At 35.7% G+C, this 26763-nt stretch overlaps 1 protein-coding gene across 1 annotated transcript; it reads right to left on the bottom strand.

Moving 5' to 3' along the window:
* Positions 1 to 460: 460 nt before the first annotated feature.
* On the bottom strand, positions 461 to 25688 carry LOC126978349 (zinc finger CCCH domain-containing protein 13-like). The gene is made up of 10 exons (XM_050827101.1): positions 25655 to 25688; positions 19995 to 20075; positions 19593 to 19709; positions 18931 to 19440; positions 18068 to 18778; positions 10456 to 10575; positions 8921 to 9003; positions 6832 to 8768; positions 6352 to 6679; positions 461 to 4377 (listed from the first exon to the last, which is right to left on the bottom strand). Exons 2-6 carry the CDS (start codon positions 20050 to 20052, stop codon positions 10457 to 10459), a joined length of 1515 nt encoding a protein of 504 aa, XP_050683058.1. The 5' UTR covers positions 20053 to 20075; positions 25655 to 25688; the 3' UTR covers positions 461 to 4377; positions 6352 to 6679; positions 6832 to 8768; positions 8921 to 9003; position 10456.
* Positions 25689 to 26763: the final 1075 nt, after the last annotated feature.

Below are 26763 nucleotides of genomic sequence, written 5' to 3'. Positions count from 1 at the left end.
ACATAACATTTATTTATCATGCCTCTTTCAGTTGAAGAATGTGCTAGGATCATGGCTTTTCTGGAACTAGGCATCAGTATGCGTCGCACTGCAAGAATGGTGGGTGTGATGGTACGAACGGTCCAGAAGGTAAAGCGAAGGTACGAAGAGACTGGACACCATCTGAGGAGACCTTGTAATGGCAGACTCAGGTGTACCACTGCCCCAGAAGATCGTTATATTATTTCCACTGTGTTAAGAAATCGCCACCAAAATGCAGTTGAAGTCCAGCAACAGCTACTTCAGACCCGGAGAGACTACATTAGTGACAGTACAGTGAGAAGAAGACTTGCTGAAGCAAATTTGACTCACCCACACACAGCCCTGGAGGACTAAATCCCTCCAAAGAGATCCACACACACCAAGGGCGGGTAGTGTGTGCGTGTGTACTTCAAAGCCCCGAAAAAAATTAAGAGAAAAATAAAGATAATAAAATATTTTATTTGCAGCTAAAAAAATGTATAATTAACAAAAGTAAACTAATTAAAACAAAATATATTGTATATATATAGATACAAACAAAAGGGGTGAGTTACTAACTGAATATATTTTTCAAACAAACCTGAGAACTAACCTTTGTAAGCTCCAGATATCAAACTATTATAGACATTACTCTGGCAACAGATTCGGCGGCTGGCCTTATCGAGGGATGGCATGTATCGGACGAACCATCTTTCGCAGACCACCGACGCGCTTGTTTCCAAATATCAACAGAGTCAGCACTCCACTCGGTGGCGCACAAAATAGAAACGGCTATCACAACCAAAGCCTCCACACTGGCTGCCTGTATAGATATAGAAGGGGCCTTTGACAAGACTATGCACAACAGCATTAACCACGCTCTACGGAACCAGGTAGAACCAGTCATAAGGAACTGGATCACCGAACTAGTTAGCAAAAGGACGGTTCAGATAGTGGTGAATACTACAATGAGAGCCAAAGTGGTCAAAGGCTGCTCACCAAGGGGGTGTCCTTTCACCACTCCTGCGGAATATAGTATAGTTGATGGCCTCTTAAGGACGCTAAACGAAAGAGGATACACCACTATTGGTTATGCTGATGACCTAGCAATACTGATAAACGGAAGTTCTGAAAACATACTGTGTAAAGTAATGCGTTCAGCCCTCCAAATTGTAGAAGAATGGTGTGACGAACATCAACTGTCAGTAAATCCACAGAAGACAGAACTTATCCTTTTTACAAACAAGAGGAAATTACCGGATCTCCAACCACCAAAATTCTTTAACACCAAACTCTCTTTGTCAAATCAAGTGAAATATCTGGGCGTCCTTGATAACAAATTAAACTGGGCGAGTCACATCGAAACTAAAACAAAGAAGGCCTGTATTGCCTTCTACCAGTGCAAAAGGCTAATAGGCAAAAAATGGGGTATCAGCTCAAAGATAGTACTATGTCTATACACATCTGTCATCAGACCTTCCTTTACCCATGGATCAGTTGTATGGTGGCCCAGGACACAGCTGATAACAGTAAAATCGAAACTACAGAGTCTACAACGCTTAGCGACCGTAACGGCTACTGGATGCATGAAAACCACTCCATCATCCGCGCTTGAATACCTCTTGAATCTTAGACCTTTAGATCTTAGAGCCGTACAAGATGAGGCTAAGGCAACTGCCTTAAGACTAAGAGCAAACGGTCTATGGAAACAAAACACAGAAACTACTCTCTCCAGAGTCCTAAAAGAAATCTTGAAGGAAATATCACTTCTTGATGCATCCATGGACAGAACACTGTCCCACCATGTATTCGATCGAAGGTATGATATTCGACTCAATGCGGAAGCAAATGATAACTCTGGCATCAACTAAGTCAGAATATATACAGACGGATCCAAATCCATACACGGCACTGGAGCCGGAGTCTTCTCGGACGACCTAAATATAAAAATATCAACAACACTAGACAACCTAAACACAATATTTCAAGCAGAATGCATTGGAATCACTAGAGCAGCTCAGACGGTAGCAGCCAGAGACGTCAGAGACCGTAACATAAAGATAATCTCAGACAATGCATCCGTACTTCAGGCGCTGCAAAACAACACCATAACATCTGCCCTTATACTGGAATGCCATAACGCACTCCAATCCATCGCAAACCAGAACAGAGTCACTCTGCAATGGATTAAAGGACACAGTAACTCACTGGGCAATGATGCCGCAGATGAACTGGCCAAAAGGGGATTCGAAGCCGTAGCATATGGACCTGAGCCACTACTACCCATACCTCAGGCCCAAATTAAAAAATGGCTACGAGTAAAAACGGAACAATCCCACCTAATAGAATGGAGAAACAGCAAAGGTTGCAGGCAAACAAAGAATGCGGTTCCGGTGCCCCCAAAGAGGTTCACCCGCAACCTGATGAGACTACACAGGGACAATATACGCACAATTGTAGGTGTAGTCACCGGTCACTGTCCCTTGAACAAGCATCTGTCTATCATAGGTGTAACAGACGGGCTGTCTGTTGTTGTTCTTGTGCAGAGGATGCATGGAGGCGGAGGAAACGCCAGAACACGTGCTTATGGAAAGCAGCAGTGTGGCCGAACAACGGGCCAAATATTCCAATCACCAGCATCGCTTCCAGATGCCTGCAGAAACTTAAAAAGACTGCTAGACTTCTGGAATGATCTGGGCTGGTTGGAATAAGAAGACATTTTCTTTTTAAAAACAATGGCCCAATCAAGAGGCTAAGTGTTTAATTAGCCCAGGTAAACTAACTAACTATCTAATAATCTAAGTCTAATATAACTTAACGTCTATAATCATCTTTAAGTTGTTATTAAATATTATTTAACTAGATGTGAGTCCCCGCTTAGCTGGGTCATTTTTATTTTCACTTAATTTACTAAGTAGAGTAAAACTAAGAAAGTGTCTATTAGCACTATTCTTATTGTCTCTATTAAGGGGAAGCCACTATGTTCTTGTGTTTTTTACACTTAGCACGGCATGTTAGTTTCACTAAACACTGCACTATTATATTAGACTAGCGTTTCACTACACTAACTCAAAAGGTTTAGTTCTTTTGAGTCTTCTTTGTCTGAATTTGTATGTTTCTAGGTTTGGGGTTGTACCCCAAAGTTGAATACCATAAGACCACACTTGCATTTGGATCTGTTTATATTATAAGCTAATTATTGTTCACTGATATTTAATGAAGAGTGCTTTCCATGTAAGCAATACATATTCTTATAGCGTAATTCCAACTCCTCTCGTTTCTTTTTGACATGAGCTTTCCAGCGAAGCTTTGCGTCTAATGTCATGCCAAGGTATTATTTGGCTGTATTACTTTACTTTTAATGAAGACCGGGTTATAGTTAAATCTATTATATGTTAAATCTATATTAGTTGATTTGGCGCATTGTCTGATACGCCATTTTCTTGTCCAATCATATATAATGATTGGGGAATATATTTACGGCTGATTATACTTTACACACCACTTCTTCTCGCGAATGCCCTACAGCCATTACAGCTGTGTCATCTGCAAAAGTTGCAATGGTATTGTTTTCTAGCTCTGCGATATCACAGGTATATAATAAATAAAGGACCGGACCTAGGACAATTCCCTGTGTTACTCCAGCTTCTTAATTTACAGAATGCATCATCTTCTCTGACTCGAAATACTCAGTGAGTGAGATACGATTCTATAATACCTGCAACCTTCTTGGGAAGCCTATTTCTTCGTGTATGCATTAGTGCTTCATGCCAAACATTATCAAATGCTTGCGCGACATTTAAATATACTTTTTGTACAAACTTTCTTCTCTTCTAGTGCCTTTTCCATCATGGTGGACATCATGTTGAATGTCTTTCTCTAAAACCAAACTGATAATCGGGAACAAGTTTTCCCACTACTATAATAGGTTTCAAACGCTTGAAGAACAGTTTTTAAAAAGTTTGTTTTTTTTTTCTCTGAGATCATATTTGTAATAAGCACAGGATAATATGGTCTAGCGGACTTTTTTTTAATGTCTGGTTTATTTTTCCAGGCACATTGTTAAAGGTTTATAATAAATTTATTAACATTTAGGTCCAGGTCATCTGGGCATTTTAGTGGAATTTGAAAGTTCCCAGTTAGTACATCTATTTGTTAACTTCGGACTGTAATATAGACACATAATTTTGCATTTTGCGATATAGTAAAAATAGGAAATTTTCCTAATATTTTTATTTTCCATCTTTTGTAACTCTTAGGCTACTTCTGTAACTTGCACGATGTGGTACACCGTAGTGGATACTTTTTGGCTTTTCCTCCGGTCAATAATGTATGTATGCATTACTTTTTTTCTATTGTCTCACTGCTGTTTTTCTTCTGCAACAAAGAATTTAGTAAATTAATAAAATAAGGGAAAGCAAAAAGCGATGTTGTGAACTTAAACACGCGAAGAACAGAGGAAGAGTCACCTTACTCCTGCAACCCCCAATAGGTATACCCACAACACTGCTGCCACATGCAAATGATCAAAAGATAAAAACATCAAGGTATCAATCAAAAAATGAAATCAAATATAAAAAAAAATCAAAAAACAAAATTATTCTGCCTTGAAGCAATGTGTAGATTTAGTCTGAAGGGCGCTGTAGCTAGTGAAATTACTGGGCAAATGAGACTTAACATCTTATGTCTCAAGGTGACGAGCGCAATTGTAGCGCTCAGAATATTTGGGTTTCTCAAGAATCCTGAGCGGCACTGCATTGTAATGAGCAAGGCGTATCAATTCCTGCTAGTCTCGTCGCTTACAGTCATAAAAAAACCCCGGAGGCACCTACCCGCACTATCTTTATATTGTTCGTCAGAGTGGTCATGTCGTCCTTTTTATGGGCTAACAGTTCTCAAGTTCTAGGTACATACACTAACTAACTAAATCCGCTATAATCTAGATTGGCGCTGTAGGCCGAAATACAGGTTCTTCCTAGTTTTACTCCAGACGCAAGTTTTAACTTTTGCGTACACAGTGTTCATAACTATTATTTATAAATTATAATACGATAAGTGTTACAAAAAAAAATGTATTTGTTGCTGTTAACCTATTACGCCTGTTAGAATTTTTCGCGGAAGTACTTGCTAACTGCACTGTCGCTATGTTCCTTGAGAAGATTACAAAGCAAGCAGTTGTGCATATGTTCTGCAGCCTTTGCTAAAAAGTAAAGGAGCATCAATATTACATCAATTGACAATTTGGGAGAGAAAGCCGATTCACCCACAGATTACTTAGAAAAAGAAGAAGAGCCTTTAAACTTCCTTTGTGTAGGTGTACATAACTCACAGATTTATAAATTTACAATTCAGATTCAGAAGAAGAACTTGATTTATTAGCGGGTAATATTATTAATGTGATAGGCGGGCCTTTCCCCAGCATCAAGCGAGTGCCAGTCTGCTGATATAAACAAAGACGATATAAAGACTACGTAATAAGAGGAGTGTTAAGTAACCCGCCGCTTATGTAAAAATTGATATTATTTATACGTGCAGTCACTTGACATAAGTTTGAAATAGTAATTACAATATTATGGCGACGAAGTATAATCCGGCTAAGTTTGAAAGCAAATAGTTACTTATAACGTAGTGGATTTCGGCTATCTCTTTTCTTACAAGATTATAGCCATCAACTATCAAACTGTCAATGACTGCACGTTTCGTACAATCGAGAGAAATGGCTTTTTTCTTAGAGAGTTTCGCTCACAGAACAGAAAAAAGTAGGTTTCGCTAGCCTGGATTTAGAAAGTCGAACTAAGTTGTTACACATTTTTCTGCTGATAATACAAATTGTACCCACTATAATGGTATTGTATTACTTATTTTAAGAAAACAACTCTAACGATACTCTATTGGTTAAATATTACATTTTATCAGTCAGAATTCCATTCCAAAACATTTTATCTTACTCAAATCCAAAAACAAAACAGGTTATCCATAAACTTGACTCAGATCATTTAGGACATAGTTTGAGTAAAAAATTAAAATATGGAAATATAAAAATGATACCCGTAACTAAAAATAGATTAAAATTGATCAAGCGAGTGCAAGTCTGTAAATAACTGACGTAAAAAGTAGCATTCATTTGTTACACGCTCTTTCTTGTGGTCCGGCAGATTCATATTTTTAATATAACATTTTATCAGTCGCCATTTTCTGATGCTAATTCAAAGAAACATAGACCATCATCTGGTCACAGAATAGTACATTATAATTATGACTAACATAGATGTTACAATAATAATAATGCCACAATTTCGTTCGAACCCATTACAGATATAAAATAATATGAGAATTATTTGTCAAACTTACTTTCGTTGACTGGCAGTGCGATGATTTGTATATCCCATCTTTCGATAGTGTCCCGGCTGTCATTGGTGTCCCGGTTTTCATTAGTATTAAGGCTTTCATTAGTTTCCTCATCAGATATAATGCAATGATTTATATGTCCCGTCTTTCGATAGTGTCCCGGCTTTCACTAGTGTCCCGGCTTTCGTTAGGGTCACGGCTATCATTAGTGTCCCGGCTTTCATTAGAATCCCGGCTTTCATTAGTGTCCGGCTTTCATTAGTTTCCTCACCAGATATTAAAATACACTCATGTGGGATATGTATCTCGACATCTTCGGAACTCGAAGAGCCTACGAATTCAACAAATCACATTAAAAGAATTTTACAGCCTTTTCTGCTGGTTATGCAAATTTATATTGTATTTACCAAAATAATAATGCCACAATTTCCTACGAACCCATTACAGATATAAAATAACATGAGAATTAATTGTCAAACTTACTTTCGTTGACTGGCAGTGCGATGATTTGTATATCCCATCTTTCGATAGTGTCGCGGCTTTCATTAGTGTCACGGCTTTCATTAGTTTCCTCATCAGATATAATGCGATGATTTATATATCCCGTCTTTCGATAGTGTCCCGGCTGTCATTGGTGTCCCGGTTTTCATTAGTGTTAAGGCTTTCATTAGTTTCCTCATCAGATATAATGCGATAATGTATATGTCCCGTCTTTCGATAGTCTCCCGGCTTTCATTAGTATCCCGTCTTTCGATAGTGTCCCGGCTATCATTCGTGTCCCGGCTTTCATTAGTATCCCGGCTTTCATTAGTGTCCCGGCTTTCATTCTTTTCCTCATCAGATATAACAATAAACTCATGTGGGATACGTAACCTCGACAACTTCGGAACTCGAAGAGCATACGAATTCAGCAAATCACATTAAAGCATTTTACAGCCTTTTCTGCTGGTTATGCAAATTTATATTGTATTTACCAAAATAATAATGCCACTATTTCGTTCGAACCCATTACAGATATAAAATGAGAATTATTTGGCAAACTTACTTTCGTTGACGGGTAGTGCGATGATATGTATATCCCATCTTTCGATAGTGTCGCGGCTTTCATTGGTGTCCCGGCTATCATTAGTGTCACGGCTTTCATTAGAGTCACGGCGCTCATTAGTGTCCCGGCTTTCATTAGTATCCCGGCTTTCATTAGTGTCGCGGCTTTCATTAGTGTCACGGCTTTCATTAGTGTCACGGCTTTCATTAGTGTCACGGCTTTCATTAGTATCCCGGCTTTCATTAGTATCCCGGCTTTCATTAGTTTCCTCATCATACATAATGCGATGATTTATATATCCCGTCTTTCGATACTGTCCCAGCTTTCATTAGTGTCGCGGCTATCATTAGTGTCACGGCTTTCTTACTATCCCGGCTTTCATTAGTTTTCTCATCAGATATAATGCGATGATTCACATATCCCGTCTTTCTATAGTATCCCCGGCTTTCATTAGTGTCGCGGCTTTCATTAGTGTCCCGGCTTTCATTAGTGTCCCGGCTTTCATCAGTGTCCCGGCTTTCATTAGCGTCACGACTTTCATTAGTGTCCCGGCTTTCATTAGTATCTCGGCTTTCATTAGTGTCCTGGCTTTCATTAGTTTCCTCATCAGATATTATGCGATGATTTATATATCCTGTCTTTCGATAGTGTCCCGGCTTTCATTAGTGTCCAGGCTTTCATTAGTGTCCAGGCTTTCATAAGTGTCCCTGCTTTCATTAGTGTCCCGGCTATCATTAGTGTCCCGGCTATCATTAGTGTCCCGGCTTTCATTAGCGTCACGGCTTTCATTAGTGTCCCGGCTTTCATTAGTATCCCGGCTTTCATTAGTGTCACGGCTTTCATTAGTGTCCCGGCTTTCATTAGTATCCCGGCTTTCATTAGTGTCCCGGCTTTCGTTAGTTTACTCATCAGATATAATGCGATGATTTATATATCCCGGCTTTCATTAGTGTCTCGGCTTTCATTAGTATCCCGGCTTTCATTAGTGTCCTGGCTTTCATTAGTTTCCTCATCAGATATTATGCGATGATTTATATATCCTGTCTTTCGATAGTGTCCCGGCTTTCATTAGTGTCCAGGCTTTCATTAGTGTCCAAGCTTTCATTAGTGTCCCTGCTTTCATTAGTGTCCCGGCTATCATTAGTGTCCCGGCTAGCATTAGTGTCCCGGCTTTCATTAGCGTCACGGCTTTCATTAGTGTCGCATCTTTCATTAGTGTCCCGGCTATCATTAGTATCCCGGATTTCATTAGTGTCCCGGCTTTCATTAGTATCCCGGCTTTCATTAGTGTCCAGGGTTTCTTTAGTTTTCTCATCACATAAAACAATACAGTCATGTGGAATACGTATCTTCACAACTTCGGAACTCGATGAGCCTACGAATACAACAAACCAGATTTAAAGCATTTTACAGCCTTTACTGCTGCTTATGCAAATTTATATTGTATTTACCAAAATAATTATGCCACAATTTCGTACGAACCCACTAAAAATATAAAATAACATGAGAATAATTTGTCAATCTTACATTCAGTGCCTGGCAGTGGGGTGTTATGTACAGCAGGACATTCATTTGACTGCTCATCACATCCACAACAGGACTCGATGTGCCTACAAATTCAAAATATGATTATTTCAAAAAAAGGAAAAAATAAACAATGATTTTAAAAAAACCAAAAAGTGTAAAACTATTGTAGACACAAATTGAGAAGAACTTGATCATCGGACATTATTATTAATGTAATGTGCGGGCCATCTCCTAGCATCAAGCGAATGCTAGTCTGTAAATAACAGACGTAAAAAGTAGCATTTATTTGTTACACGCTCTTTATTATGGTCCTGCAAATTCATATTTTTCTACCTTAATGATAATGCAAAAAAAATGTTTAAAACTACTAAGTCTATTGTTGTCATGGGTGCTAATAGTTGGATGTGTATCTGATGGGTACACATGAGAAGATTTTGAAGTTGTCCGATGCGTAGCCAGAAATTAAAACAACCCTATTCAAGCGAAAAAAGTGCCAATAAAGTGTCACGAAAATGTCGGATGTTTTTATCCAAGAAGAGGGAGAGGGAGATTGAGAAAGGGCGAACGTATCATGAAGCACGTGGAACCATCAGTAAGTAGAACAACTTCGCTACTTGCGTTGTATCATGCAGGTTGAACGCGCGGCCGCGAATATGTATCTTCCCTACTACAGTTATATTGTACAGGTTCAGCGTGCGGCCGCGATAACGTAGGAAATCTTCCCCACTAGCTTTGTATCGTGCAGGTTTAGCGCGCGGATGCGAAAAAGTAGAACGTCTTCTCTCCTAGCGTTGTATCGTGCAGGTTAAGCGCGTGGCCGCGAGTAAGTAGAATATCTAATAATTTCTCATATTGACAAAAAATATTTGGTTTAGAAAACAGATTAGGATAATTGATATAAACGAGATTTAATAATTTAGTTTTTAAAAGTAGTTTTTTTACTGTTGCTCAAGTCAATAACCTAATACAATTCGTGAATGTCGTAATTATTATTTAAATGCCAAAATAAAAAAGATATTTTGCCATCAAAATTTGATGGGACGATTCACCGCTAAAAGTATCATTATTTTCCTGCTATCATTTTTGAATGTAAGATATACACAAAAAGACATGGTTGTAATTAATGTGGTTAAGTTAGAGACTTAAATTCGTAGAAAGTAGCAACTGAATCAATACTGTGGACCATCCCATAACGCTAGCTAAATGAACCAACACAATGTAGAGGGAGGGATTTGATATTGTTTAATTCAGCCTTAGTTAGTAATCTCTCTAGTAATCGATGTTTAAATAATAACTTGACTAGCGGGCATTATTGCTGATGTAATGGGGGGGGGGGGGGGGAGGGCATGGTAAGGGCAATATGTATTCCAATACTTACCCCTTCAACAGGTGAGTGCCCGTCCATAAATAACTGGTATAAAAAGTAACAACTAAGTTGGTTTTCCGCTGATGATATCAGATTCATAATATTGTACCTACTACAATAATTATGCCACAATTTCATTCGCACCTACTACAAATACAAATAAACTTACTTTAATCATCCGGGAGTGGAATATTGTATACATCGACACTATTGTCCATTTCGTCATCATCGGAAAGGACTATCAATTCGTGTGGGTAGACTATCTCCACAACATCGAAATCCGACGAGCCTTCAAATTCAAATAAACATTAAAAAAATCAAAACACACTGAGATGAAAGATAATTACCAAAAAATTTTAAACTATTGGAAGACAGAAATTCAGAAGAAGAACTTGATTTATTAGTGGGCAATATTATTAATGTGATAGGCGGGCCTTTCCCCAGCATCAAGCGAGTGCCAGTCTGCTGATATAAACAAAGACGATATAAATACTACGTAATAAGAGGAGTATTAAGTAACCCGCCGCTTATGTAAAAATTTATATTTAGTTATACGTGCAGTCACTTGACATAAGTTTGAAATAGTAATTACAATATTATGGCGACGAAGTATAATCCGACTAAGTTTGAAAGCAAATAGTTGCTTATAACGTAGTGGATTTCTTTCTCTTTTCTTACAAGCCATCATCTGTCAATCTGTCAATGACTGCACGTTTCATACAACAGAGTGAATCGATTTTTTCTTAGAGAGTTTCGCCCACAGAACAGAGAAAACTAGGTTTAGCTAGCCTGGACATAGAAAGTCGAACTAAATTGTTACAGCGTTTTCTGCTGATAATACAAATTCAAATTGTATCTACTATAATGGTATTGTATTACTTATTTAATATAAAACAACTCTAACCATACTTGCTTGGTTTAATATTAAGAATTTTATGCGTGGCCATCTTGTGATGCTAATACATAGAGACCATCATCTGATCACAGCAGATAACAGCTCAGGAAAGTTAGCCCCCCAGATTGTTTTTTTTTTTTTTTTATTTTATTACATAGTTAGTTCGCCATTTGTTCTCGATTGTTCTCTATAAACATTTGTTTGTTCTCGATTTTTTTTTTTAAATATGCAATTCATTAAAATTGGTTAGGTTAGGTTATGTAAGAACAGTTAAAACAACGCACGAGCTAAGCGTAGCGTGCCGCGGCAGCGGCCGGCGAGTGCCAGAACCAAATAGTAGGCGTTTCCTCCCATTTTTAATTAATTGTTTTTAAATAAACAACAAAAGAACAAACAATTATTTATAGCGAACAATTAAGAACAAACTACGAACTAACGATATGCGATATTGAAAATTCAAAAATAGAAAAAAAAAATTATTTGGGGGGCTAAGTTTGATGAGCCGCAGATAACAATGTAATTATGCCTAACACAGATATGTTACATCTCCCTCTATATTTTTATTTAAAGTAGGTATTAACCTAATACAAATTGTTTAAATTTATATAAAATAAATATTGCATTATGCTATTATTAATAATAATTCATGTCTGTAACGTAATCCATTAGATATGAGGGAGGTACATGTCTATTAAACCTTCTCAATTGAACTGGAGGAGTAGGATTCTTGACAGATTTTGATTGGACTGTTAATTGTTCAGGTGAGGAACTTGAGACCACATTTGTTGTCTGTTCATGCTGCCATTTACTGGATCCTATTACATATATTATAGTATATTTGATAGTTACTGATCGGGGATTTTCATTTATTTTTATAATGGTGGCTGGTTTCCATATATTGCTATGCTCATTTCCTTTAAATACTATCTTCTGTCCTTCCATAAATATGTCAGTCCTGAGACTTGCATGTTGGTCATAATACAGTATGGATTTTGCATTTATGAATTGCATGTCACATACTTGTTTTTGCATTTGCTGACGATACACAAAACATGAACGAAATCGGTGCACTATTTAGGTCAAAATGTAGACTTTTAATTTTGAGCGAATATCAACCCGCTGTAGATAGATAGATACATTCGGTCACTGGGTCAATAATTCAATTAACTTGAAAGTCTTGAATCTTTGCACATCAAAATGCGATGTTGCCATCCCGCGCGCTTCAAGTTCAAAGACGCTGGTTGTTTGTCGGACAGAACAGAACAGAAGCGATGTTGCCTTGTTTCTTTTTCGCTTCCGCGGTGACTCCAAACGCGTCGGTCCGTCCTAAAGCGAACGAATGCTAACGGGTAAGGCACAATCTATCGATAAATAGCTTCTTGAAAAGGGAATAATACCCAATACATTGAGCTATTTAACTTCAAATACTTAGCGCAATGGGTTTCTAGAAATATCATAAAAATCTTAAAACACTACGCACTAAGTATTTAAACTTTTTTTTGTTAAACAGAAAATAATAAAAAACGAAGGAGAAATAAACAATAACGATTTTAATGTCATGTAATACACAGCAATATAATTTTTAAAAACCGTACCAAGTTACCCGTTGCTATTCAGGATTTGTTTGAATTAACAAATGAGCGTACGGGACACCAGATGTTCTCTAACAACACCAAAGGAATCACAGGAGCCGTGCCGAGCTTCTAGAAAGGTGTACGGGCTTATTTTAAAGATATCCTAGATATGTCAAGGAAGACGGCACTGTAAGAGAATGTCAGACATCCTGATGGTGGACATATCTTAATTTATATCGAGTCGTGCGAAAGTGGAATTCGGCCACAGGAATCGAGTCAAGCAGTTGTTCGGAACACTCCCAGCAAGCGATCTAGCCGTTCACAGCGCACTGGGCCTCCGACAAGTCGAACAGCTTTGCGTTGCACGCGGTCAATAGGTTCGAGCGGGGTGCGTCGGACCAAAGAAGGCCAGCAATACAGGCAGTATGTGGTGTTTCTGCGCTTCTGGAGAGCTTTAGAATCTAGGACAGCTTGAAGTATTACGTGATCTATTAATGACCCCCAGCTTATTTGGCTTCCTCGACACCTTCTAGTTGACCTGTAGACATGACCTGACATGATCCTCAAAATCTACTCGCAGCCGGAGACTACACCCTACCCTCAAAATTGCCGAAATATATATTCACGCCGGTTTTTATTTGAGTGTGGAACTTAATCCGAAAGAGTCTGGCCCGATCGTACTGTCGTCATAGGACGACAGCATGACTCTCCCACATCAAAAAAAAAATTTGTTGTCACTCACAACTCACAAAATACTAGTATAGTATAGTTTGAAAAAGTTCATTAAATTTATAATTTATTAAAACATTCGAATAACACCAAAATAGTTGTATCCTAGCCTTGGGTAGGTATTTGGTAATGGTTGCTAAATAAGTGCAAAAAAGTATACTTTAATTGTGAGGTGGTTATTCCCTATTAGAGATTTTTTTTTTTGAATGTTCACCACTTCAGTCATCATTCATCAGTGTATCGCGAGTCTTCTTGGCGAATAGATTATGTGTTTGCCTTTCGAAGCAATCAAGCTGAAATGGACACTTACTACTACTTTATGTACATGTAGAAATTGTATTTTTAACTTTGTTAGTTGTTATTGTTTTTTACGGTGAATTTGACATTGATTTTTTCTTTGACGTTTACGTATACGGGTGAGTTTTTTGAAGATAAAATAAGATGCACAATATTAAATAATTTAAAGTTCAGTTAAGTTATACCGAAATAAAAAGTGTTCATAAGGTACCATAGTAAATTTCGCCGCAAATAATCAAACAAATCAAAGGAAAAGCCGACGATCCAGAGGTCAATGTACGTTGTCTATACAGTACTGTTTCCTCTTAGTACATTAATTTAAATATTTATTTTGTTTGAAAATTGTAGTTTTTCAATTTTAAAGTTTATAACTAATATTTTTATTTATTTCATAGGTATGCAATCTATACTGTATAATTTGTTCTTTATTGTATTTTCTGCTAATATATTTTTGATTTCAGGATGTAATTTTGGTTTTAACAATGTATTTTTGACTGGAAGTTTTGTGCGACATAATTTATTAAACAACAATTGAGTTGGTGATAGATTGAGACCAACAACTGGTGTATTTCTATATTTCTGTTTTTGTTTCATTCCCCTTTTTTAAGAATTTTTTGCAAATTGCTACTGCTCTATCAGCAGCACCATTACTTTGATGGTAATGAGGACTTGAATAAATGCTTAAATTGCCATTCTTTACTGAATTCTAAAAACGCCAATGAGATAAATGGCATATTATCTGAATATATTATTTCAGTTATACCATGTGTAGAAAAAATGGCCTTTATGATGGTAATTGTAGCCTCTACCTTTCGATGTCAGTATTCATGTTATTCTAATAGAATAACGTTTTAGCTCTTGATTTTGATTTGGTAATTCTAAAATGATATTCATGCAGTTTTATTAACATCAAATCATTTACTGACTTTGAAATATACAGTATATTGTTATAAAAATTAATTCATCTTCAAGAGAAATCATGCATGCATTTTTTTTAACTCTAATGGGACCTTGGAGTATGAAATTGGCCATACATTTCTATCGACTTAAAAAAGGAGGAGGTTCTCAATTCGTCGGTATGTTTTTTTTTATGTTTGTTACCTCAAAAATTTTTACTGGGTGAACCGATTTTGATAATTCTTTTTTTGTGGTCCCATTGTAATTTGGTCCAGATCTGACAATGGCATCCATGAGAAAATCATAAAAGTCTTAAATTTGCTATACATACGTGGAAAGCAAAGTGGATGATAAATTTACGAATAACTCAATATCGCGCCAACCGATTTCCATGATTCTTTTTTTATTGGAAAGGATATACTTCAAAGATAGTTTGGTGAGAGTTTGGTTAGGTTCTGATAACGGAATCCATGCCAAGAAACGGAACTCTTCAATTCTTAGGAGCTAATTAACGAAACTCGGCCGCATCTTTTTATGCTATCCGGATATTTAAGTCATCTACCATAACATAGTTATGGTCAAGTATTTGTCGTAGTCGAATATGATGTTCAATGAGACTCCTTAACGACTTACATTAAGGGTGCGATCTGTGGCAGAATTTCTAACTGTCTGTAATCAAAATTGCAAAGTGCTTACGTTCATTGCTGCATTGAATAATTTAGTATATCTGCACATATTTAGACAAATTGTTAGTTAGTGTACTTCAAATTCACTAAAAATCATAAAATAAAAAAAAATAACAATTATTGTAAATTTTGGAGTCGGTGTCATCTAAGATAGGTTTGTAACTACGAATATATAATATATATAAGAATTTTATTAAAACATGCAATTATTTTTATACTTTCTAGTGCATATTATATCTATTGTTTTGGAATAGTGTTTTTGAAGTCGGTTGTTTCATGAAATATAATTCAGTTTGATGCTATAGGACCTATATACAATTTTTGTTTAATTTGTCTCAATATGTCACCAGATACAATTACAGTATGTACTATTTCATTGAGATCACTGTCACAATCTTTATGTATAATTGCAGTGGAACAAGCTCTGCTTATTGCATCAGCAATATGCATTTGAGTGCCAGGTACATGTTTGAGAGTAATATCGTATGTATGTTATTATGTAGTTTTAACTTTATTCTTTGTAGTCTAGTTGATGGAATGTCACATAGAGATTTCTTTACAATTGAAATTAGAGGTAAATGATCTGTCTGTATGACAATTTGGTGTCCATATATAAATGTGTGAATTTTTTTTACAAGAACTGCTAAAAATTCCTGTTCTATCTGTCCAGAATTTATTTCAGTCTATGTTAAAGATTTTGAAGCATAATAGATTGGCTTGTTCCCTGTAAAAGCAAACATCCTATTCCACTTTTACTTGAGTCAGTCATCAGTCTGTATTTATTGTTATAGCTTTACTAGGGTCAAAAGTATATAAAACAGGGTGAGTAGAAAAAATTGTTTTGATTTTTTCAAAAGTGTCAGTATGTAATTTTGTCCATCAAATATAGTGTCTTTCTAATAAATCACTAAGTAATAGTAGTAAGATTGGGAATGTAGGATCGCTAATAGTTTACAAGACAAAGTAGTGCCTACCTGTAAATCATTTATATTTTTTGGAATATCATACTATTGGTTTTACACAATCTGTGTCTGCACGCACAGTACCACTTTGAATGATATGTCTCCAGTATTTCACTTGATTTAACATGTATTGAAATTTATTTTTATTAAACTTTATTTTATATTCCCTAGCTTTTTCGAACACCTTGGATAAATTGTATTAATCGGCTCCTCCGTTTCAGCAGAACAAAGTATGTCATCAATGTAATTTACAACATGTGCCAAAAAGAATATTTAAGGTCTAAAACTGAAAAGAACTTAGATATTTTTAACTTTGTAGACAAATATTCCACAGTAAATTTGTAGCAATAATCTTTAATTATTGCATTATTTAAATCATTTGGGTCAAGGCATATTCTAATACTAATACTTTTGTCAGGTTTTTCAATTATAACTAATCTGTTAACCCACTCAGAAGGCTCATTAACTTTGCTTATAATGCCTAACCCTCCAGTCTAATCAATTCTTCTTCCAGATTTGGTCTTAGCTTAAGGGGTTTTGAAATTGGAATAGTATCCTTTTTCAATTTTAAGTCATACTGCTTGCTAAACTTACAAATACCAGTGTATCACTATTTTGTTTTATTAAGTCATCTATGTTAAAATTATTATTTGTTATCACTGAAGCTATACGTTTGACATCAGCTACTGGATCGAATTTGAAATTAACTTTATTCTGACCTGGAACACTTCTTGGTACCATACTAATCAGTCCACTGATAACTTACAGGTCACACTTTCTATGTAATAATCTGAATCCAGTGAAATTGTTAGTTCATTAGTGCTTTTATTACTTCGGCACATAGGGGCAAAAATATTTTTTTGCCCCTATGTGCCTTTTTATTGCATTAAACACAATTTCTGGACCATGCAGGACACTGACCGTAAGGATGAGAGGTGAACATTTCTTCTTATTCATCTGATCTTTGTTTAAGGTTAATGCATGTACCTCGTTTATCTGAATTTCTTTTATATCTGAGTTGGTTAACTCAGCTACTCAGCATGCATCAATGACTTCTTCTAGTGATTGATCTCCTATTTTTATCACTTTTTTTTGACAATCAAGATCGCTTGATCCAAACACTAGCCTATCTCGCAGTGCCTCGTTATTGCCTTTAATAAATTCACAATCATTACACATTCGCTTTACATCAGTCGAGAAATTGTCAAAGCATTCTCCAGGTTTTTGACTACGATGGTAAACGATTTTTCTTTGTGTTAGAGAACTTTTATAAAATTTCTTGCACTTCTTTTAATGTATTATAGCCGTTTAATGCATCCTCACCGACTAGATTGAGAAATATCGCTCTTTCTGCCCTCAGTCGCTTCTGTCAATCTCGCAGCGTCCAAATATATATTGAAGGAAAGATATTTTTTTTTAAATTTTCACTTAATTGTCCATTTAATTATAACTTTCCAGGTAAATTATATCTTGTTGCCATGATTATAATTAACGACTGCGCCGTGTATTGTATTACTTATTTAAAATAAAACAACTCTAACCATACTTGCTTGGTTTAATATTACATTTTATCAGTCGCCATCTTCAGACGCTAATACATAGCAAGAAAACACTATCACCTGGTCACAGATTCCATTATAATTATGACTAACATAGATTTGTTACAATAATAATAATGCCACAGTTTCGTTCAATCCCACTACAGATATAAAATAACATGAGGATTATTTGTCAAACTTACGTTCATGATATGGCGGTGCGACAATTTCCATATCCCGGCTTTCATTAGTGTCCCGGATTTCATTAGAGTCCTGCCTTTCATTAGTGTCCTGGCTTTCATGAGTGTGTCGGCTTTCATTACTTGCCCGGATTTCATCAGAGGCCTGCATTTCATGAGTGTGTCGGCTTTCATTACTTGCCCGGATTTCATTAGAGGCCTGCATTTCATGAGTGTGTCGGCTTTCATTACTTGCCCAGATTTCATTAGAGGCCTGCCTTTCATGAGTGTGTCGGCTTTCATTACTTGCCCGGATTTCATTAGAGGCCTGCATTTCATGAGTGTGTCGGCTTTCATTACTTGCCCGGATTTCATTAGAGGCCTGCCTTTCATGAGTGTGTCGGCTTTCATTACTTGCCCGGATTTCATTAGAGTCCTGCCTTTCATAAGTGTCCTGGCTTTCATGAGTGTGTCGGCTTTCATTACTTGCCCGGATTTCATTTGAGGCCTGCCTTTCATGAGTGTGTCGGCTTTCATTACTTGCCCGGATTTCATTTGAGGCCTGCCTTTCATGAGTGTGTCGGCTTTCATTACTTGCCCGGATTTCATTAGAGGCCTGCCTTTCATGAGTGTGTCGGCTTTCATAAGTGTCCCGACTTTCATTACTTTCCTCATCAGATATTACTATGCACTCATGTGGGATACGTGTCTCCACAACGTCGGGACTTGAAGAGCCTACGAATTCAAAAAATCACATTAAAAGCATCATGCAGCGTTTTCTGCTGTTTATGTAAATTTATATTGTATTTACCAAAATAATTATTCCACAATTTCGTGCGAACCCACTACAGATATAAAATAACATGAGGATTATTTGTCAAACTTACGTTCATGATATGGCGGTGCGACAATTTCCATATCCCGGCTTTCATTAGTGTCCCGGATTTCATTAGAGGCCTGCATTTCATGAGTGTGTCGGCTTTCATTACTTGCCCAGATTTCAGAGTCCTGCCTTTCATTAGTGTCCTGCCTTTCATGAGTATGTCGGCTTTCATTACTTGCCCGGATTTCATTAGAGGCCTGCCTTTCATGAGTGTGTCGGCTTTCATTACTTGCCCGGATTTCATTAGAGTCCTGCCTTTCATTAGTGTCCTGGCTTTCATGAGTGTGTCGGCTTTCATTACTTGCCCGGATTTCATTAGAGTCCTGCCTTTCATTAGTGTCCTGGCTTTCATGAGTGTGTTGGCTTTCATTACTTGCCCGGATTTCATTAGAGGCCTGCCTTTCATGAGTGTGTCGGCTTTCATAAGTGTCCCGACTTTCATTACTTTCCTCATCAGATATTACTATGCACTCATGTGGGATACGTATCTCCACAACGTCGGGACTTGAAGAGCCTACGAATTCAACAAATCACATTAAAAGCATCATGCAGCGTTTTCTGCTGTTTATGCAAATTTATATTGTATTTACCAAAATAATTATTCCACAATTTCGTACGAACCCACTACAAATATAAAATAACATGAGAATAATTTGTCAAACTTACGTTCAGTGTCAGGCAGTGGGGTGCGTACTGCTGCGCGACTTTCGTTTGACTCTTCATCTGATATTGTAATACATACATGTGGAATACGTATCTCCACACCATCAGGACTCGATGAGCCTACAAGTTCAAAATATGATTATTTAAAAAAAAGTTAAAAAAAAACAATCATTTAAAAAAATCAAATAGTGTAAAACTATTGTAGACACAAATTCAGAAGAACTTGATCAGCGGACATTATTATTAATGTAATGTGCGGGCCATCCCCTAGCATCAAGTTAATGCTAGTCTTTAAATAACTGACGTAAAAAGTAGCATTTATTTGTTACACGCTCTTTCTTGTGGTCCTGCAAATTCATATTTTTCCTACCTTAATGATATGCAACAAATTTTGTTCAAACCTACTTGGCCTCTCGTTGTCATCGGTGCGAATGGTTGTATGTATATCTGATGGGTCACTCATTTGGAAATTGTCCAATTCGTAGCCTGAAATTGAAATAACCATTTTCAAAAGGTGCACACTTCGATGAAAGAAATTATGTGTAAATCTATTTCTAAACACAAATTCAGAAGAAGCATCATGGGATTGCTAGTCTGTATAACTGATACTGATATAAAAAGTAGAACTAAGTTGTAACAGCTTTTTCTGCTGATTATGCAAATACATATTTCCCCTACCATGATATTTATAATGCGACAATTTCGTTCAAACCTACTTTGAATGCGCGAGAGTTCATGAGTTGTATGTATAACGGACCTGTTTAGTATGTATGTTCGTAGGGGACGTCAATGATATATCTGTATGTCCACAATCTAATCGTCAGTCGTCGTCACTGTCGATGATCCTATGAATTAAATTAAATTATAAAAAATTTAAAGACACTGAAGGCAAGACGATGAAAAATATTTACTAAAAGTGAAAAAGTTTTGTAGACACATACTTCAAATAATACCTACGAATTTTAATTCTGGTGATAGATTTTCAAGTCATTAATGGGAGGGATATTGTTGGTTGGATTAGCAAATCAAATATGTAAAATAAAATAATCTCTTGTAAATGTGGGAAGCGAGTTTTCGTGTGTCTCTAGGGTATAAAAATGATTTTTTAAAATACTAAAATATGATTTTTTAAATCTTAATAGTAATCGAACACATCAAATTATAAATAAAATTATTTAATTTCTTCCACGTACAACAAAGCTGTGAAGTGAGCTTCCTTGTGCGAGAGAGGACAACGTACGCTCGTTTGTCCTCTCTTCCATGCAAAAAATCAATGAGAAGAGAACAATTATCTCCTTAATGTGTGCTTAGGTATACTGTTATGGTATATTATATTCAAGATACAAATTTTGATGTGAGTTTAATGAATAAGCAATTTTTTATTTAGTTTATAAATTTATTGTTTTTTACTTTAAAAATGTTACCTTAAAACAGAACTTTAACATTAATATGATTCTCGTTGAGATATTTAATAAGAGAAAAAATAAATTATTTGGATTTAAAAAATGTTCCCAAATTCGTTCACTGCACCCTCGAGAACCTCAGATACGATATCCATATTGTTGAAACCATAATTTTGCACGGCGGCCATCTTTGATTTAAAAAATGAACCCAAATTGAATCTCTGGTTCCTCGAGAACCTCGGATACGATATCCATATTGTTGAAATCATAATTTTGCACGGCGGCCATCTTGGATTTCGAAAATGATCCCAAAATCGTTCTCTGCACCCTCGAATATAGCTCTTAACGGCGCCTCTATCTTCTAGCTTTTCGTTTCATCGATTTTCAAAAAACAACGATTCTAAAGAACTTCTTTACTAACACTTCTAAGATTGTTGCAACAATAATTAAATACGTGATGTTTTTATTAAATTCTAAATTAATATTTTATTTCTTCTTTCTTATTACATATAATCTAGTATTTCTTACAATATACTGATTTAGGCAAATGTTTATTCAAATTCAAATATTTTTTTCAAAATAGGTTTCAAAATCACTTATTGAACGTCAAAAACTACAACCCATTCAAAAAAGACTACCTCGGACCTGAGAAGAATGGGCGCAAGAAACTCAGCGGGATTTATTTTTTTTTATATAAAAATATAGATTACAATGTGATATCGTACAATAAACATTTATAATTAAGGAGCCTGTGGGTGTTCGCTTCATTCCCAGTCCGTGGTGTCATTAAGGAAATGGTTTATGCTGTAGTAACCTTTCCACACAAACGTTTTTTAACAATTATTTAAATTTCGTAACACATTTGTTTTGTACATTTTCTGGGATCATACTGTAGAAGCATATACATCGCCTAACAGAAGACTTACTAACTCGACCCAACCGAGTAGTAGGCATAACAAGTTTATGTTTGTTCCTCGTGTTGACATTATGAATGTCACAGTTCCTAGAAAATTCCTCAATGTGCTTATGAACATACAGAACATTATCAAAAATATATTGAGAAGCAACAGTCAAAATGTTTATTTCTTTAAATTTTTCCTGGATTCTTTAGGACCTCTTTATTCACTCGCAACACTATTTGGCTGTCTGTGTGCGTGTTGGCGAATGTAAGTACGTGACGCTCACGTACACATTAATTATAATGTTAGGTACGTCTATATTGATAGGAACTATGAATGAAACTATCGTTCTAAGCTATATTCTATATTCTAAGCCCATAAAGTTTCACCGTGTGTATAATATACTCCTATCTATAATAAAATTATACAGTCGACGTTTGGTCATTGGCACAGCGATTGTGGGTAAAAAGAAGCTGAATTTAAAAAATACAGATTGAAAAAAATGTCCATCGGTCTGTCTTTTGTACACGCTAATCTCTGGAACTTCTGGACAGACTTTCACGACGCCTTCAGCGGAACTTGAAGCAACATTTGGGATGTAATTGAACAAAATAAGTGCGCCTAGGAAAAAATGTTGATAGTTTATTAACGGAGAAAGAGGTCGGGACAACATCACGCTAGGTGCAGATATAGTTTTTCGTTAATTACATACTACTTTTGTCTGCTAGAATCATTTACAGTTAGTTTCGCAGGTCAGATGAACTCCGCACAAAGCTACCCATTAAACACATCGTTGGGGATATTTTTAAAAATCAAGGAAGCCATGTTGAGTTGTGTTTGCAAATATTGCATTTTTTGTAATTTTATTACTCCATTCTATCTTAATTCGTTTTAAAAATAGACTATAACAAATAATATAGAATGAAATGCTTTATCGAAGGTATATAATGTAGGAAACAATTCATATTTGAATCTACTACACCTCACTGTTATTATTACTACAACTAATGACTGAAAAAGAAATTATTTTTTAAATTGAAAAATTTGATGACGCGAAGGGAAATAAAGAAAAAAGGAAATGAAGAAAGTAGGATCGGGAGAATGAATCGAGTAGTAGCTAGTGCAGTGGGCTTGGAGGATATGTAATATAATAATATGGTTGTATAAAGACTATACAGAGTGCGGTAAACACAAGTATAATTCGACAAATAACTTATTACTTTTTTACAATTAGTGAACAGTGTGCACTAGTTACAACGAGAACATTCGTCATTTGTATAAATACTTGGTTGGTATTGGTTTGACGAATCATTCAGTAACAGAGTGATAAGAGTTCTTAATCACTCTGTTACTGAATGACTCGTCAGTGTTATTCAATGATAATAGTTACCAACCAAGTATTTATACAAATAATGAATGTTCTCTATAAGTGTAGATCGGGAAGAACGAAGAGACAGGTTGTTTACAAAGGATCTAGATAGGTCAAGGTCTGTACTCCTTTTGCGAAAATGTCAATGTTTGTATTATTATTATATTACCCTTCACACAGGTGTGGCCTCTACTGCCACTAACAGAGCCCAAAGGCAAACAAGACCATCCACTTGGACATATAGGTATGTAGGCAATAGGCAAGGCTTAAAAGTAAACCTGGTTTGTCTGTAAGGCATGTCAACTATTTAAATGATTATCATTTAGCATTTCATATTTTCGGCTTTTTATGTTACCTTATTTTCTTATTTCAAAATGAGTAATTTCATTAAAATCAAAATAAAACAAATTAAAATCGACTTATTTTATTTTCTTGTATCAAATCCCTTTTACAACTGTTTACTATTGCAAAAGTAAGTACTTGAATATATCAAAAGTGCCTGATTGTTTGCAAAGGACTTTATAATTTATTTATCCATATAAATTGGATATGTCAAACATAATAACAAACTATGCTATGAGGTAAATACGAAAATAAATAGTATTTGTCCACATTAAAGTTGTGTTAGTCTACAAAACCTAATGGCAGTACACAAGGACGAAAAATCAGCACATCTGCATCATTTCTTAAATGTAAATAAAGTCTTCTATCAGGCAGGAGTCAACACTTATCCCTAATAAGCTATAGGTACCATTGTTGTTGTGTCATGTAGTCATAGGTAAATAATATCCTTTTTAAATGATTCAAGCACAATTAATTTCACAGAGTAAATGGTAAACTTATTGAAAACATTAGTAAAAATAAATTCATATCTTAAATGGTGAATAACTGACTGGGTGGAGTCTTTATTAAAACACATATAACATAAAGCCAGATATTTCCTTAAAATACAAATAACAAAATGTGTTTTAATAGACACAATAATTATTCCTTTAGGGTTTTTATATATTATATTAAAATTGATTATTTATTTACCTCATAAAAAGCATAAATAATAAAAAATTACAAATCTCTAGCATAACATATTATATATTTTGATCATCAATCAAATCATTGAAAAAACATAAAATAAATTTATATAAAGTGGAGGCACTTCCTGTTCCTGAATAAGATTGCAAGCTCCAATTTGAGTTGAAATGCTAAATAAATAAAACTGGGTTTTCACAAGTGTAACGTGAAATAGTTAGTGTGCTTCAGGCTCTTAAAAAATTATTCATATTTCAAACACCAAGGCAAATACTGGTATATATACAACACTGCACTGAATGTTTGCTACACAAAAGTCAAGATTAAAACAAATCTTGGCACACACCTTGAGTAAGTTGAAAATCACAAAATTTTAATTTTGCCTGTTGGAGCTAAACTTGCATTTCCAAGGTAATGGCCAAAGTATAAAATTGCTTATAGGATGAATCTGCAATAACATATTTTTTAAGATTTCAGCTGAATGAACACTTTCATGATATGATGAAGAAAACTTGGTTTTAATAAATTTAAATAAGATCATAAGATTATTTTATCATCTAGAAAGCAGATACTCACTTGAGAAAGTTATACCTGTTGGAGCTAAACTTATAATTCCATGGTTATTCAAAGGTAATGGGCCTAACTACAAAATTGTTTATAGGAAGAATCAATAACATATTTTTAAGACTGTCAGCTGAAAGAAAGTGGATGATGAAGATAAATTGGTTTTAATAAATTTAAATAAGATCAAAAGATTTTAGAATCCAATAAGCAGATACTCACTTCAGAAAGTTGTACCTGTTGGAGCTAAACTTGTAATTGCAAAGTCACTATTAATTATATTGCACTATTTTGGTTTTTTTTACTATACAAGTACCATCCAAGAACTAATCAGAGTCCACTAAAACAAAGAAAATCCTGCTTTATTATCACTATGTACACTTTGTGCTGTTTGCCACACACAAATAACAAACTCCTGACAAAATTTAATAGCTGATTGCTATGTGAACTATGGTGAACAGAGTGAAGTATGGAACTGAATATATATTTCTATAAGTGCTGAAGTGGCTCGTCATTTGCGATCGACCGATGTATGATTTGCCATTTGTAATGAAATGTCATTTTCTGAATTGTATTGCGAATATATAGGTATTTTAAATCGATTCTGAAATATAGATTCTGGGTAAGAAATAAACAACATATCATATGCATAACCTTCTTCGAAACACGCTGCATCTTATGGTATAAGTATTATTCCGATCGGTTCAGTAGTTTTTGCAGTATAGCCGAAAGAAAAACTGACTCTCCAGTCTTCATTTATTAGTAAGTATACATAGATAGTATTTTGTTAGATCGGAATTAACTCACCATTTAATTTAAAATCAAAAGCACTAACTCTTAACATTCCTTACACGTTTTTTATTTAATATCTATGTGCTACTGCTTCCAGCTCGATTATTTAAACCTATCGATTTATGTTAACATGATTGTGTCAATGAATGTTCACTGGGCAGCTGTCAAAAAAATGTTATCCATGAAGGCTTAAGCCGTTGGCCTAACTTCCCTTGCCATTTAACTAAGTGAACATGTTTGATATCTAATATATCTGTATATTTTGTGGATTATCTAATCTAGTCATTTAAATCCAATCGTTCAAAACGTTAAATAGCATTATATAACCATTCTATTATTCAAAAAAATAATACGAAAAAAAGGGTGATATGAAATTATAGCACATGTAACCTTCTTCTTTGCCTGGCCTTTTCCTATTTAATTTGGGGTCAGCCCTCCGCATCATGTGTCTCCAGGTGGCCCGGTCCTGGGTCTTCTCTTTGTTTCTTTGGGCTTCTTTGAGGTTCTTATTTACTACAGACATCCATTTGAGCCGGAGTCTACCTCGTCCTCGCGGTTTAGTTTCTATATCCAGCACTTTTCTGTTTTTATGGTTGGATGGATTGTCTCATCACCGCCACCGCCTGGTTAACGCAGACAGCTCTCCTGTAGTTTATCTGAGATTGTTCTCACTTTGAAGGTGCCTCTCGTTTCTGACTTGATCCAGCATCTGGCTGGATAAGAAACACACATGACGCTGCTTTTTGAGTGGCTAGCATTCGGCTCCGTTTGTCTCGGCTGCTCTGTAATCTCGTCCCTATTTGCGCAAGGGCATTCGGCTATCGCATAGCACATCGGATAGTTCTCTCCAATTCATTTTAATCCAATAAATTTATGCAGTGGGTGACATCAGTGTCTATTGACCCACCTTAATGATGTCCCATGTTTGGCTTGACCAACGCTTGACCGATAACTTTGGGCTTTTTGGCAGTTGCAGTATTTAGTAGATTTAAATAGGTTTCAGAAACAGGAAACTTTTTATTAAATACAATAAAACATCTCCATGCCTATCAATTTTAAAAACGAAGGATGAAAGTAAAATACGTTTCGCAGTTTAGCCTAAGAGTGTAGCAGAAGCAATACAA

This window comes from Leptidea sinapis, chromosome Z (genome assembly GCF_905404315.1).
Source record: "Leptidea sinapis chromosome Z, ilLepSina1.1, whole genome shotgun sequence".
Classification (NCBI taxonomy): Eukaryota; Metazoa; Arthropoda; class Insecta; order Lepidoptera; family Pieridae; genus Leptidea; species Leptidea sinapis.
The sequence above is the reverse complement of the archived record's forward strand: the minus strand, read 5'-3'. Positions and strand labels throughout refer to the sequence as shown.

Coding starts and splice junctions, on each gene's coding strand:
- LOC126978349 (XM_050827101.1), bottom strand. CDS start 20,052: ATGAGTGACCCATCAGATATACATACAACCATTCGCACCGATGACAAC. Junction 19,710..19,994: donor CGATGACAACGAGAGGCCAA/GTAGGTTTGAAC, acceptor TTGAACTTGTAG/GCTCATCGAGTCCTGATGGT. Junction 10,576..18,067: donor CGCACCGCCATATCATGAAC/GTAAGTTTGACA, acceptor TTGAATTTGAAG/GCTCGTCGGATTTCGATGTT.